This window comes from Mya arenaria, chromosome 1 (genome assembly GCF_026914265.1).
Source record: "Mya arenaria isolate MELC-2E11 chromosome 1, ASM2691426v1".
NCBI lineage: Eukaryota > Metazoa > Mollusca > Bivalvia > Myida > Myidae > Mya > Mya arenaria.
Window position 1 is genome coordinate 8,257,346 of NC_069122.1, and position 15,791 is coordinate 8,273,136.

Genomic DNA, 15,791 nt, shown 5'->3' on the forward strand with positions numbered 1-15,791 from the left:
CAATCAACAATGCAATTTCTACAGGTCGAAGAGATATTTCAGGAGCTTCAGCCTCCAGCTTTTTTAAAATTCTTGCAGACTGCATTGGTCCGAGTACTACTTGCTCATCGCTTTTGTGTAGAAGATAACATGTACGTATTGGTAAAGAAATATATATACCAATAACCCCACTATCACAGTTATAACAGACTGACCATGAAACAGTCTTATGTAAGTTCCCAAACTTCATCCTTTATCCAGTCAAACTCAGCTTGAATCTTGTTCATTTCCACCGCGCCCTGCTCTTGTGCTTCCACCGTCAACTTCGTTCCTCCAAACATCATTTTCACTTTTATCAAAGTAGTCTGGTCTATATGGCAGGACCTTTTCTGTAACACTAGTTTATCCACTCTTCTGCAGTCTGTCGAATACATTGGCATTTTATATTTATAGTTTTGTAGAATAAACACCGTTCACGCTAACAGTTTGAAAGCCCCACACTGTATTAGTTGCTTGTTGAAGAGTTATAAAGTAAACTTTTATTTTTATATCAATTTAAAATTGGAAGCAAGCAAAAAAAACATGAAAGCAGATCCTTTTTTTGTATTTTTTTGTATTTATCTTATTTCCATTGAAAAGTATACAGTACGATGTTATATACTGAAAACGTCTGAGTTATTTGCCTAACAGTCTTTGAAAGAGCAATGCGCATCATACGTAAACTGAAATAATATGTATGAAAGGTTCATAGTTTTGTGTTTATTGTAGGAAGGTCATCACAATATCATATTCCTCACCCGTGTTTTTATCTTCCCATTTGAATTGTAAACCAAGTCCCTGCCACAATCTGGCGATTTTCGGCTTCCAAATAGTCTGTCCAGTCATGAGGAGGGAGATCTCATACGCCCATTCTCGTACCCCTTCTTTTGCTAAACAAAAGGTTTTTCATTCGTAGATCTCTATTATGACGCATATCTTTCCTGGTGCTTCTTTTTTGGATAAAACGCTTGACCAGTCCTTTTCCGTACACATGTTTTGCCATATTCCAGCAGTGTTTACTTCTTAATCATTTTGTCAAAAACACCATTACACCAATCAAATCTATCCTCGGTAAATGTCAAAAAGTCGGGGTGTTCATCCGCGATATAAAGGACTTAAAACCAAAGCAAGGTAAATCTTGACCATTGCTGTTTGGAGTCCGGTGACATATCGCTCATCATCAGGGTGCCTTGAAGAACTGCTGAGCTGAAACGGAAGTATATATCCTTCAGTAAATAAGAAAAAAAAATATAATTATTTGTTACATGGTTTTGAATTTATAAACGTTGGACATATCATAGCAGAAATGTTTGCATATACTGAACATCTTTACCTATTGGTGCCCTAACTTTATACTATAATGTTATAATAGTTAAAACGCTATTTTTAAACAACCCCAGTAAATTTTAAATTGGAATAATGCGCAAAAACTCAGTATATTTGACGCATTTTTTATTATCTTTGCTACATTGGCTATTTTTGTTATAACATCCAAAGTGATTTTCTATGAACTTCTTATATATATCTGCCCAATAAGAAAAGTTGTCCAGTGAAGACATACCTGCTTATATCGCATATTTATGAATGAAATGAGTCAAATGCACAAGATGGTTTTTTTCCTTTCCGTATATTTCCCAACATGATTTTCTAGATGAATCCTTTACATTAACTGGCTATGTTTTAAATGGTTTTCTTACCTGGCATTTGTATTGTGAAAGCATTCCTGGAGGTGTGGAAACTCTGCAAATCCCCTTCTTTGGATTCAGCTAACATCTCTATCAATTAGTTCTATCGGAAAATATAGCTGAAGCTTCTGGTGCTACGGCGATGCAAAGCTTGTTGGGCAATATACCGGCCATTTAGTCAATTTATAGTTTTCTCGAGCGGAAACTGTCCATATTGAGGCTACGGTTAGTATCAAGTCAATATTTTCTTCTAAAGAAATATATTAAAATATCCGAAGTGTCGATTTGTTTGAATAAGGCATCACACGCAATAATGTGTTTGATTGTCAAAGACAAAAAACGTGCATGACAAACAATTGATTATGTGCAAAGGTAATTGTTATTCCGTAGGCTTATTCAGTATTGTGAGGGAAGAGTTTTTCGTTATCAAACTGTTCAAAACTATGAAAAAAGAGGTTTAACAATGCTTGAAATATTCAATAGCAAATATGCAACAACATGTAGCTGGGTTCGAACGCTTTTGATCCAAATTAAATAGAAGGTATTCAAACAAAATCAAAATTCTTCCGTGGTGTTATAAAATCATAGGCAACTGAAATTTAAAGCAGAAAAGTAAACTTTACAGCTAAAAAAAATATTTTGAACAATATTTATGCAAAAAGCTACAGAAACAAGCTCAGTAGCAAAAGGTTTAAACATAAACCCAGTTTAGTGGCACTGGGCAAACGCCAAAGACATAGAACACAAACTCACAAACAAGAAACAGAAGAACAGCACAAAACTCCACAAACAGCTCAGTGCATACGATATATATATATAATAGGTATGTTTATCAAGAATTGTTAGGTACTGCCTTGGAATGGTCAGTAAAATGTAAATTTACTGGGGTTTTAAACCAGTTTATGTGCACAAACCTCACTCTTATCCCAACAATAAGATAAAGATAAAACGCAGAAGGTAAATCTTATCAAAGTACAACTCTTACAACGAAACGATGACACTTTTATCAATACCATTTGGTACAACAAAGATAAATATATTGAACATCAATAACGCTTATAGCAGAAACACTTTTGTGCACTTACTCAGACTATATGAAATAAACAAAGTATACAAAAGACTTCGCAAGCTAGTATATCAAAAACTTATTTTCAACCCAAAACTCGAGCAAATCATCAGAGAAGAAATATGGGGAAAATAACTAGGAACACGTAATCTTAACTGAAAAATAATAATATATAAAGGCATTCAAGTTATGCATTAAAATCAAATTTAAAAAAACACATCGAAGTCTACATTTTAGTACAATTATCTTATAACCATTCTCCCTGAATAAAGGAAACTATATAGATACGATATTAGATCCTGTAACATTTGTGTTTTTTTGCGAAATGAGTATTGATTCAAAGAAAAATATGTGTTGGACTGTTTTAAAATCCAAATATGTTGAAATTAAGTAATAGGTTTTCCTTTAAATAAATATGTTTGAGATAGATTCATCGACAATCAAAGGCTCACTTTCTTACAAATTTCCTGAACTCGTTGAATAAAATTGGGTATTATATATCGATTCGTGACCAATCATTTATATGTATGGTTTACATCTACTATTGAGAAATTAAAATTCATTGAAATGAGTGACTTCGTCGTTTTACGGATGTTCATCAGACCGAATTGGGTTCGAATGGTTAAATGGTGTATTCGCTTTTCGTTATGGGGAAGTTATCTAAGACTGATCTTTTCATGATGCTTCCAGGTTGTAAAAAATTATTTATTGGCCTTATTCAAATAGTCACTCAAATGGCCTAATCTGTATACTAGTTATTCCATTATGCTTTTTCTGGTTTGATTGCATAAAGGTCTGGCATTAACCTTTGTCGATTGGACAAGAACTATTTTACACTGCACTATATTAAATCAATGCAATATATTTACTTTTTTGTTTTTGTTCACAAAATTACATTCATATTTGATCGTGAAATACAGTGGATTAATAAGTCATTGATAATCGTTAATGTCAGAGAATATTTTTCTAAACTTGCAAGTAGATACTTTTGTCGTCTGCATGATAATCCATTGTTTTTCTAAAACTTTTACCATTAAAAATGAAATGACCCCTCACTATATACCTGTTTTAAACGTACTGTAAGTAAACGTGTTTAACTGTTATCTTCAGACATCAAATTATGCAGATAAGAGAATTCCACCTTGTACAACAGATGTTCAATTATCCATGTTGCCATAAAAAATGCTACATCGTATAAGTTAAGCAAGAGATTACATAGTTTTGTATTATATAAATTTCATTTAAATTTGCCCAGTATTTATAAGCGATTTTCAAAATTTAGATATTGAAGGACATCCTTAGAAAGTAATAATAATAATAATAATAATAATAATAATAATAATAATAATAATAATAATAATAATAATAAAATTGGTGTATTTTAACTACTGTGTGCAACAAGCACCGAACAGACACTAGCAAAATACAGAACATTATAATGTTAAGCCTTACATCATACAGTTTACAATAGCTTTACTAACGATTTTCGGTAAAATTCAGCATTTTATTTCGCATTTTCAACATCTGTTTACAGAACCGTTCCAATGTCTATAACTTGAAATTGTGATAATTTCTTATCATTGTATGAGCATTTTGTTCAGATTTCATACGAAAATAAATATATGTCTGTCAATGACATGACGTTAACAAATACCCTATTTTTCAAAAAGTAGCACGAAAATTTTATTTAAAAGGAAATACTAGAAAGGCTTCTAAGATAGTCAAATGTAAAGGCTTGAACTTTACCATTGTACCCTGAAAACTTTAACAGTTTTAACTAAACAGTGCTAAAAATACAATTAAACAATGAAAACACCAGGGACCACCAAGTAGTCGAAAATTCAAAAATATACACTAATACAAAAGTACACAAAAACAAATACCACAAAAATACAACACATTCATCAACTTGCTTTACTTATAAATGATGGAGTAACCGCCTTGGAACGGTCGGTTAAACAAGAGTTCACTTAAACCCGAGTCTACTGAAGGCTTGAACAAGCCATTATCAATGATATTCGTATAGACCGACAAATGCTTTCATAAGCTTAGTCTTTTTTCGCATTTATCGCAGAATGTACTTGTATCACTCACATGTAAAAGCATTTTGACAAATTTTGATCATTAGCGATATTAATCATTTTCACTGCAAGCACAAACGCGTCTACATGTGTATATTCGTTCAATTAACAAATATAGTATGAGTTATAACAAAATGCTTAACTATCACAGTAGACTCTAAACAGTTCAATGAAAGTCCCCAAACTTAATTCTTTAACCAGTCAAATTTAGCTTCAACCTTGTTCATTCCCAGTGTACCCTGCTCTTGTGCCTCCACCGAATCCTTCGTTCCTCCAAACATCATTTTCACTTTTATCAAAGCTTTCTGGCCCATCTGGCAGGACCTTGTCTGTAACACTAGTTCCCCTACTCTTCTGCAGTCGGAAGAATACATTGGAGGAGTATCATCCCCCGATTTGTATACTTCAACTGTTACTTGCGTGTTGCCTGCAGTAGGTGAGTTGAAAGTGTGTTCGGCGGACTTTTTCTCGGGAGCAACTGTGTCTCCTTTCAAAATAAACGTTTTGAAAATATCTTCACACACCTCGATTCCATCTGATCGCGTGTATTTGTGCACTACGGAATGCTTATTGTAGTCAAACGGCACAGCAGTACTGATGCCTGAAGAACAAAATAAATCATTTAAAGGAAGTCTTAAATAGTTAATAATTCTTTATTATGTTAGGGCCCCTTGAAGATTTATAATTGAATACGTATTCCCCTTCACAAATCACAATATATTACTTTAGACTGAACACTTGTTCTCATACCACAAATCACCAAACAGTCAAGTGTATGAATAGTATACTATAAGTTTGTATAAGTACAAGTAATAGTTTGTACAAGGAAATATAAAAAACGACCTATCTTCTGTCTTGTATTACTAGTGGAAGTTGAGCGCGAGGAAAGCAATAAACGTGATAAAAACACTTTTTGTAGACCAATAGATGTTTAAAAAAAAACAAAAAACGCGAAATATACGCTGTTTAAGACAATGTTGTTATATCAAATATTGTCATGTTGGTAGCCTATCCCTCTAGTAAAAAAGGCATTTTGAAGTTTGAACTATACGTACCGTAAGTAAAAGGCATCTTCCTGGAACAGATTACATCAGGATTTTGACCATAAATCACGGCACCTGAAAACAATACCGTGGTGACAATTTATCTACTGTTTATATTTGTTAAATATTACTGAGCATTGTTGATCTCATTGTAAGACGCACCAACGATAATAACGGTATATATGTCAGCGTCTGTGAACATTACTATAAATGCTATATTTCTGCATTGAACCAATTGATCCAATAATCAACAAAAAATACAAAACCACAAAACGCCTTTAGAAATATATGCCGAAAGAAATATAGTCAGAGCAGCGGCATACTCATTTCAAACACAAATACGAGCCACATTTTCAACTTGTCAAACATGTTAGCGTTATCAATATTAATCAATCAATGAAGAACATTTTGAACAAGCTACCTTTTACCACAGCCAAGCCTGCATCTTCCGGTATGATAACGTCATATCCTTTGTCTTCAAACCATTTTTTATTGCATCTTGCATGACTCCCGATTCGGAAAATCCACCAACCATCATCAACGTTTTCAAATTTCTCATATCAGTGTGTCCCAATTGTGCCTCCATGTGACTTATGAGTTTTTCTTTCGACTCTCTGAACATGTCCAAGAAAACTGTATTCGCAACGTATAGCTTGTCCCGTTTCTTGGAAACATATTGACTAAAGTCACTACTCAACAGTGATGTATCGAATGTTTTGTTCTTCAACTTTTTGTTCCGTATACAACCCATACAGTTCAGTTGGTAGTTTAATATGAACTTTGTCGGTTGTTGGAATTATCTGTCGTTTTTTTACTTCCGTCATTCTGTCCATGTCTAATTTGTCGGGTTTAAAATCTTCCGAAAATTTGTCAATGACGTCTTTACCCAAAAACCCAATGAGGAACTTGTCCAACTGACTCTCCACCAAGGTTCCACCCCAAGGCCCGCCCGATGGCGCAGCGAGAGCGGCCAGCGTCCCGTCATACTGCACTTCGTGAACGGTAATATCGGCAGTACCTCCTGTTTAAAGAAGTAAAAGTAATAATGTTAAGTGGCAAAACATCTACAAACTTTGACTAATGCGAATCAACAATGGCAATTAACCGGATTGATTAAAATTAAAGTGGTTGATGTCGTCTATTTGATGTCATCGTCTTGTTAAATTAATCTAAAATTACCTTCCTTAATTCTTATTTCGGATCGCAATTATGACTGTGTAAAACCTAAATTGTTATAATAACTTTTTTAATTAACACTTCTTAAACCTTTTGCAAGTTTACAAACCTCCAAGATTTATAACCATGAACTTGGATCCCGCACCGAAAGGTTCCAGTTCAGCAGCTTGACCTCCCGCCGTTGATAGAGTAAAGTTAATATGTTTGCAGAAAACAGCAGCAGCCTCCGGCTCATAGGCAAGACTGAGCTGGTCGCTCGGTATACCAGCCTTAAATCATGTTGTTTCAATAACAAAATACATTTAGAATACAACCAACATTTATAGCCAATGAAATTACAGATAGGCAATCATTACCCAGGTTTAAATTCAACTTTCCTGGGCGATGTCTCTCATCCGATGTACAACTCCTACGTCAGATTTTGCGTTGACAATGTGTCAGCCACTGAGGTTGTATCCTTAGACAGTTTGATAACCTGAATTAAATCTTAATGATTAAGCTTGGGCTTGTTCACTTCGCTCACTCCGCCCATACTAAATCATTACGATTTTAATTTATGTAATCTAACTATTAGATAATACCATTAATTTCTTTACTGGAATTTTACTACGAGGCCAGTGTTTACTACTCCCGGTACATCATTTATGTCGAATCATTTTTATTAAAATCTACCTTTTCTGCTGCAATTGTCATGAACTGTTTTGCTGCGTCTTCCCAAATGGCAGGTACTGTCAGCACCCAGTTAATATCAGTTGGAAGCAAATCGTTGCTCCTATTTCTCAGGCGTGCTAGCAAATGGTCCTTTAAGAACTGTATAGCGGCTGCAAATACATGTAACGCTGGCATTTTCTGGCCTTGTTCGTCATCAATTTTTGTACGGCGACTTAGCCGCTGCAATTAAAAGTACCATATTAAATTAGAAATAAATTTAAAGTGAACTTTATTACAGAGGGAACATGAGGGTATTGTCAATATAAGGCTCCGCTTCAGCCATGTGACTACATTAAAATACATAACAAAACTCTCGTTGATAAAGATGCGATTATCGTCTAGTACATGAACTGTTTTGCTGCGTCTTCCCAAATGGCAGGTACAGTCAGCACCCAGTTAATATCAGTTGGAAGCAAATCGTTGCTCCTATTTCTCAGGCGTGCTAGCAAATGGTCCTTTAAGAACTGTATAGCGGCTGCAAATACATGTAACGCTGGCATTTTCTGGCCTTGTTCGTCATCAATTTTTGTACGGCGACTTAGCCGCTGCAATTAAAAGTACCATATTAAATTAGAAATAAATTTAAAGTGAACTTTATTACAGAGGGAAAATGAGGGTATTGTCAATATAAGGCTCCGCTTTAGGCCATGTGACTACATTAAAATACATAACAAAACTCTCGTTGATAAAGATGCGATTATCGTCTAGTACTTATAATTATAGACATACTGATCAATCTTTATTTCAAACAGTTTTATGGCGCAAACAAAATCAGATCGCTTTTTTAAAAAAAACCTAACGTTCATCCTTTCATTTGTTTTAGTTAGGTATTCTTAAGTAAAAATGTAAAAAAAAATATAAAGTTTTAAAAACTGTTTACATTGTTTTGAAACAATGTCATTTTGAATCTTCTGAAATACCGCCAGCCTTTATGTTCATCATCATTCGCGAGATTGTTATACTTCGTCTCGGCCTGGAAAGAAAATTGAACAATTCATAACAAGAGAACGTTGCCCTGGATAACGCTGCTGTCAATCCCAGCTGCAAATGAACAAACTTAAACAAACTTCAGAAGACAAAAAATAAACACCCAACCCCACCGGCCAATCCTAGCAATCATTGCAACCAGCCAATCCCTGAAGCAAATGCCAGCAGTCAACCCCACTAGCCAATCCCTGAAGCAAATGCCAGTAGCCAAAGCCAGAAGCCAATCCCAGCAGACAACCCAAACAGCCAATCTCAGGCAATTCAAATAATCAACCACAGCTGCATTTTCGCGCAACCAAACCAAGCAGACAAATTCTTACTGAAATCTTATTTAATGGAACAAGCTATATCAGACAAACCATAAAAAGAATAACTGAAGTTTGTAATTGTATGACTATTGCAAAATTTGCAACTTTGTACTTATGACATCGCAACATTTATCAATAGTATATTCTAGATTGATAGATTTTAAAAGAAAGACGAAAGAGAACGCTGAAGATTTCTACATTTGAACACTTCATTATTTCATTTTTTTTTTAAATTTCGGCACGATTTTTGAAAGTTTAAAATATTAATTCGCTGCTACATGTTTTGGCGTGTTTAGCAAAGTCTAATAAAGCCTTTATCACCGGCTGTCAACTTACTTCGAACCCAAAGGAATGAAACTGCTTCGCCTTGTCAAACAGCACAACAGTTGGGGCTTTTGGCGTCACCATTCCCGATCCATCTGACCAATCAGCGTTCGCGTATATCTGTGCATGGAGATTATCATATTTTACTTTAAGGTTACAGACCGTAACCTACATATAATTTGTACATTTTAATGAACATTTCCGGTAAAAAAAAACAAAAAAAAAACATTTGTTTTAAATCATTTCTGGTGTTTACATATAGGTAATTATAAATTGAAAATAATCAATTGTATACTCATATAACATTATCCTTATCATAATTGTAGCATATTTGTATCATATGCAATGCTACAATGAGCAATAGCATGACATATAAACTAAATACATATATATATTTATTTATACCGAACGTCGAGCATGGTTTTCATTTTCGAAATCCGTTTTAATCATAGTATACGTAAAACAACAACATTTCTTTACTGCTTAAGTGATCCAATACATTTTTTCGGAAAAAGGATTTAAATATTTATGAGTATATTATTACTCGTTCGATAATAGCCATTATGCTTATGTGAAAATATTCCACTTAAATGTCAAAGTAGTATCAAGCAGAAATCTAGATGAAATACAATGGTTATATAATATTTATGAAACTACGGGTGGTATGACATGAATCTAGAACCATTACTTTAAGCATTACTTTGCTTATAGACGACTGTTTCAAAATATAATGTTCGTAAACAACCGTTAAAGCCCAACCCTCTGTTTTGATAGCTCTCTACATTGATCAGCCATATTTAATACGAAGAGGGATACATATTTCCGGTTACCTGTCTTATTAACGTCCTGTATTTTAGCAAGTTGTCGACAAGAAAATATGCCTAACTGTTTATCAATACTATCAATTTGAATGTGAACTAAGTCTTCCGAAGTGCTGTTGGTAAGGTCCTACTATTTCAAGCAGAGAATACACAGGATCAAATACATGTATCGTTATATGTTTTGGGGATTATTTATGTTCTACTTTTCTTCTTTATAGTATCCTTCATCATAAGTTTAATATTGATTTCATGTTTTGAATTATGATATTGATATACATCAAATAGGCAGCTCATGTGTATAAAACTATGATCCAACAGCTGTCAAAATGCACAATGGAAGTTAACTACATTATCAATATTAAAAAATGGTGAGCTGTTTAAATTCATCATCATCATCATCATCATCATCATCATTATCATCATCATCATCATCATCATCATCATCATCATCATCATCATCATCATCATCATAATAATAATGATAATAATAATAATAATAATAATAATAATAATAATCATCATTATCATCATCATCATCATCATCATCATCATCATCATCATCATCATCATCATCACCACCACCACCACCACCACCACTACCACCACCACCATCATCATCATCATCATCTCATCATCATCATCATCATCATCATCATCATCATCATCATCATCATCATCATCATCATCATCATCATCATCATCATCATCATCATCATCATCATCATCATCAAAATAATCATCATCATATCATCATCATCATCATCATCATCATCATCATCATCATAATAATAATAATAATAATAATAATAATAATAATAATAATAATAATAATAATAATAATAATAAATAATAATAATAATAATAATAATAATAATAATAATAATAATAATAATAATAATCAGCAGCAGCAGCAGCAGAAGCAGGAGCAGCAGCAGCAGCTTCAGCATCAGCATCATCAGTTAAACGCAAACACTTTCCTTAATGAGTTTACCTTTAATGGGTCTTTCTTGTATTCATCCAGAAAGGAATACGCGTAGCCAGAATATGTTGTACCGAAGTCAATAGCTGCAACTACCAGCTTTTTTCTCTGTTCATTATTAACAATTCTTCGACTAGGAGGCGGGGAAGGCATGAGGAAAAAATTGTCTAGTATCCAGTCAAACAACGCCATTTTAAAATCGTGTCTTATATCTAAATTACGTTTATGGAAAGGTAAAGTTACTTCCTTGACTGCTTAAATCTAATTCGAAAGTTGATATTTGATGCGCATGCGTAAAGAGTGAACGGTCTTCAATTATCTCATCATGTCAGTATCAAATATGTCAACAAATGTTCTACTTATTACAAGTGTCTAATAAATTTAACCAGATAACGTGTATTCATATAGTTTTATCAAACCAAATTAAATACATTATTTTAAACGCAAAAACGATATTGCATATGGCTTTTCTTCTTGTATATAGGATCATAAAAAGAAGTGTTATAAAGGAATGTTGCACACACAAAAATGAGAACTGGGTCATGAAAACGTACAAAAGCAAAGGTCAACATTAAAGAATTAATATGAAATAAGGCACTGCCTTGGACTCTAGGAATGTTATCAATTACAGAAACTGCTATTGCTGTACAATTTGTCCTAGGGAAAAAAGTGCAAAATTGATTTTAAAGGACATACCAAGACTATGACTATGACCAATTAGATCATTTAGGTGCATCACGAGTAAGGTAAAGGCAATGCAATAGCAATAAACCTATAATACTGAAAACAGATTGAGTTTATTTGAAATGAATTATCATAGACTCTAAAACTATCTGACAATCAACCTGTACTTAACTATCTTAATATGTAAACAGCATTGTGTGTATTTAAGATTTTTAAGCTTCTGCAAATACCCGGAAAATTTGAACTTCTCAGCAGTTTGAAATGAATATAAATCCCCCGTAGTTGACGTTATTAACATCGTTCAATCATTGAATCTAACAATGTAGGCAAGACGTATGAACATATTTAAATATTTCGAGTATGAGACTTTAAACATAATTGTTAACAATGAATAAAACATAACATTTAAAAATAACCACATACATTTATCCATAAAACATTAGTTATTGACGTTAATATAATATATAATATGTTGTAAAATTGTAATATATTCACTATATAGCAGTTTAACAGTTCACAATATAATCAGAACAAGAATGCACTATTATTATGATTACATTAGCTCATTTAGTTTAATATTATACCTTTTGACATAGCAATGCAAGATAAACTTTTTGTGTTCATATATACACTCAATTGTTCAGAAGTTACTATGTTAACTCTTGTTAGGTCCAGCATTATATACAGCGCTTTCATATTATTTTATACGAATCACTCAAAAATGAACATTCAATCTTTTCTTTTCTTTTGTGCCAACAAATTTAACATAAATATCTACTGTAACAATAAAAGTTGGAAATGTAATAGAATCAGGACCTGATTTATCAGCTAAAGAAGATATGGTACAAAAACATGACATGGTAATTCTAAAATGCTGACAAATAACAACTGTACCCGATGTTTAAAAACTTTTTTTCAATAATTTATAATAAATAAACATAATTGCAGACTGAAGATTTGTGAAGTAAAGAAAACAGAGATCTTCTTACAAACGCTTTCAATAAAACAACACTATTGTTTAAATGAATGTAGCAAGATGCATATTTCAGTATTTTATCAGTTTGTGTGTTTGGTATGGTTCTATATCGTATATTGTTTTGTATTGTTTTGTGTATCGTCGTGTTTAGTGTTGTGCTACGTGGTTATTGTCCTCTGTGCGTTACTGTCCGTCTATGTCCGTTAATGTCCGTCTATGTCCGAGTGCGTCAGAGCGTGAATACTGGTTATGCGAGTTTGTCTAAATTTATAGAGTGATTGATTGGTTCATAATGCATTTTCCCCTTTTTCCCGCTTCATTGCACACGCCCTTATTTATATATACACATAAATCATTCCGTTCTGAATCATCATCGACGCAAGTCAAGATTTCAATTGTAACAGTTGTTACTATATTCTTACTTATTTAATATTCGCTCTTATCTTTGAGCTGAAATATTCATTCATATTTAATTATTATTTAGACGTGCCTGGTAAGTTTATTGCTCATAGTTCTTAGAATGTTTTATGTATTTAACCGCGAAGTCTCCCTTGATATATTTACCGATCACTGTCCATTGTCTTTGTATTTTGTGTTATTAATAATATGATTATGTTAGCATATACTTTTATATGTTTTATTATATGTTTTAGGTTTCGTTCGACTAGGTATAAATAAATATTTTCGAACTCCGAAGTTGAGTGGTTTTGTCTTGGCACACCCACACTACATGAAGTTTTTTTATAAAATTTACACAATTTCACTTTTTAAATTTAAATAGAAATATATCGATAACAGTTCATGATTGTCGTTTGTGAACAATTTGTTGTGCATATGCAATTCTTGTCTCCTAGCTTAAACGTTCTTGTTAATTACAGAACTTAAGTCATCAATCCAAGATCCATATGCAACTTTGGTATAGGGTACTGAAGTGTTCGATCCCAGATTCAACTCTGGTATCCTGGATAAGACTTTCCTAGTGAATATGGTACTTAAGTGATCAATCCCTGATGCAAATCTGGTATCCTGGATAAAACGTTACTGGTGAATACGGTACTGAAATGATCAACACCAGATGACATTCTGGTATCCTGGTTAAATATTACTGGTGAATACGGTACTGAAGTGATCATTCCCAGATGGCACTCTGGTATCCTGGTTAAAATATTACTGGTGAATACGGTACTGACGTGATCAATCACAGATGCCAATCTGGTACCCTGCATACGGTACTAAAGTGATCCCGATCTGAAACAGATTAACACCAAAATGAAGTAATACACAAGGCTCAACTTGTTCACATTGACACAGATGAAAAGGCTATCACACTAACAAATGCAGTCACCAATGTAAAAATATGTAAATATGGCCTAAGACTACAGTTTTAATATATGTTTCAAATAGACACTAACCTGGCTTTTCACTTCACTGCCAAGACAGATTTCAACTACTATTGTGCAATTTCAGGGTATATGCAACTCATACTGAAACACAAAGTTTCGCAATGATATATTAAATAATTTAAGAATGAAGCAAGTATTATCACCTGTGATATTTTCATAAAAAGCAGAAATAGCCGTGGCAAGCCACAAACCTTTGAATAGCCATCATTTCCTTATGCATTGGAATAATCTGACCAAGTAAAGTTTTCATTGATGCTTTCAATGGTGTTTATAAAACAGCACCACAAAAATAGCCTGCCTACTCTTTAAGATTTCTTTCTAAGCAAAATAATATTTTTCCACGTTATCAACTTAGTGTTTTATATAAAAAATGACATAAAACCATACAGAAATGCTTCAACTTGCCAATTTATCCTCTGGTCCACTTCTATACATAACATACGTAACAGAACTGTTCAGATAAACAAAAAATAGTGATCATGTGTTTAGAGACAGTCTAAGCACCACCATATGCCAAACTGATTGCCTCTTAGACAAATGGCGCAACATGATGTAGGAATGGCAGACCTTGCATTATTATGCCCAATTATATTTTATTTGTACTTTGAGTATCTGTTTTGAAGGCTGATTTGGCAAATATTTAGAGTACAGCACTTTACCATTGTCTATATGTTGCTTAATTTTAACTGATTTGCTATAAATATCACTCTTTTGAATCATTTACATACGAACAAGTACTACAGAGTTGGCTAAGATTCTTCAAATATTGGATTCAGAGCTGCAGGACTACTGCCTACTGCCGGGGGGGGGGGGGCAGCTAACTGCAGCTTATTGACACAACATGATCTGCAGGAAAGACACAAACGCAATGTTTTACACAGAATAAATCTGCTGATACTGTAAAAGTATGAACAATGCTTGTAAACACTCATTTGAGGCATACACAACCTTCTATATAGTCATCCTTTTATGAATTCATAGATTTTCAGGACAAAATTTATAGTTTATATATCTATAATATATAGTCATTTATAAACATTTTGCAATCAGCTTTTAACAACTTGAAGTTAATCTCAGTTAAAATTGAGCACCCAGATGCATTTTGAAAAAGTTGAAACCAGACATGCTTAGAAGTCCTTCTCACTTGGAGACGGTATGCCTTTCTCGTAAAAACCTTGCCGAAGCCGGCATGGAATTCCATACGTTTTGACCAGCATTGGTTCATGTCCTTGAAAATACTTCCGTGGTTTCAACAACCAGGCTGGCTATAAAAATAAACAATAAATTTGTTTTTAGGCATTTTGAGTGTATTGTAAGTGTAGGCGGCGGGTATGCGTTTATAATATAACATTCCGTTTTAGACGGAAGTGCGTTCATATTTCGTATGGTTGATAATATACAAATAAGCAATGCCCGGGCTCTATGTGGTTTAAGAATGTAAGTATATAAAGGGCCAGCGGACCCCATCAGGGTCGAGCATGCTTTTCTCTGAAGGGATCTGTTGGCCTTGTTTGGTCTCGCACGTTACA

At 33.6% G+C, this 15,791-nt stretch overlaps 1 protein-coding gene across 1 annotated transcript; it reads right to left on the reverse strand.

Annotated features, from left to right (window-relative positions):
• Window positions 1-5,035: 5,035 nt before the first annotated feature.
• Window positions 5,036-11,391, reverse strand: LOC128236230 (heat shock 70 kDa protein 12B-like). Its single transcript, XM_052951113.1, has 7 exons — window positions 11,212-11,391; window positions 9,412-9,519; window positions 8,661-8,753; window positions 7,742-7,960; window positions 7,179-7,338; window positions 6,780-6,914; window positions 5,036-5,451 (listed from the first exon to the last, which is right to left on the reverse strand). The coding sequence occupies exons 1-7, from the start codon at window positions 11,389-11,391 to the stop codon at window positions 5,036-5,038; spliced, it is 1,311 nt and encodes a 436-aa protein (XP_052807073.1).
• Window positions 11,392-15,791: the final 4,400 nt, after the last annotated feature.

Bases quoted from the DNA above. Each gene is read 5' to 3' on its own strand.
- LOC128236230 (XM_052951113.1), bottom strand. From the start codon at position 11,391: ATGGCGTTGTTTGACTGGATACTAGACAATTTTTTCCTCATGCCTTCC. The intron at 7,961-8,660 runs GTAAACAGTTTT...TTTTAATTGCAG, and splicing joins TGACATTGTTTCAAAACAAT to CGGCTAAGTCGCCGTACAAA. The intron at 5,452-6,779 runs GTAAAGACGTCA...TTTGTTCTTCAG, and splicing joins GTTCCTCATTGGGTTTTTGG to GCATCAGTACTGCTGTGCCG.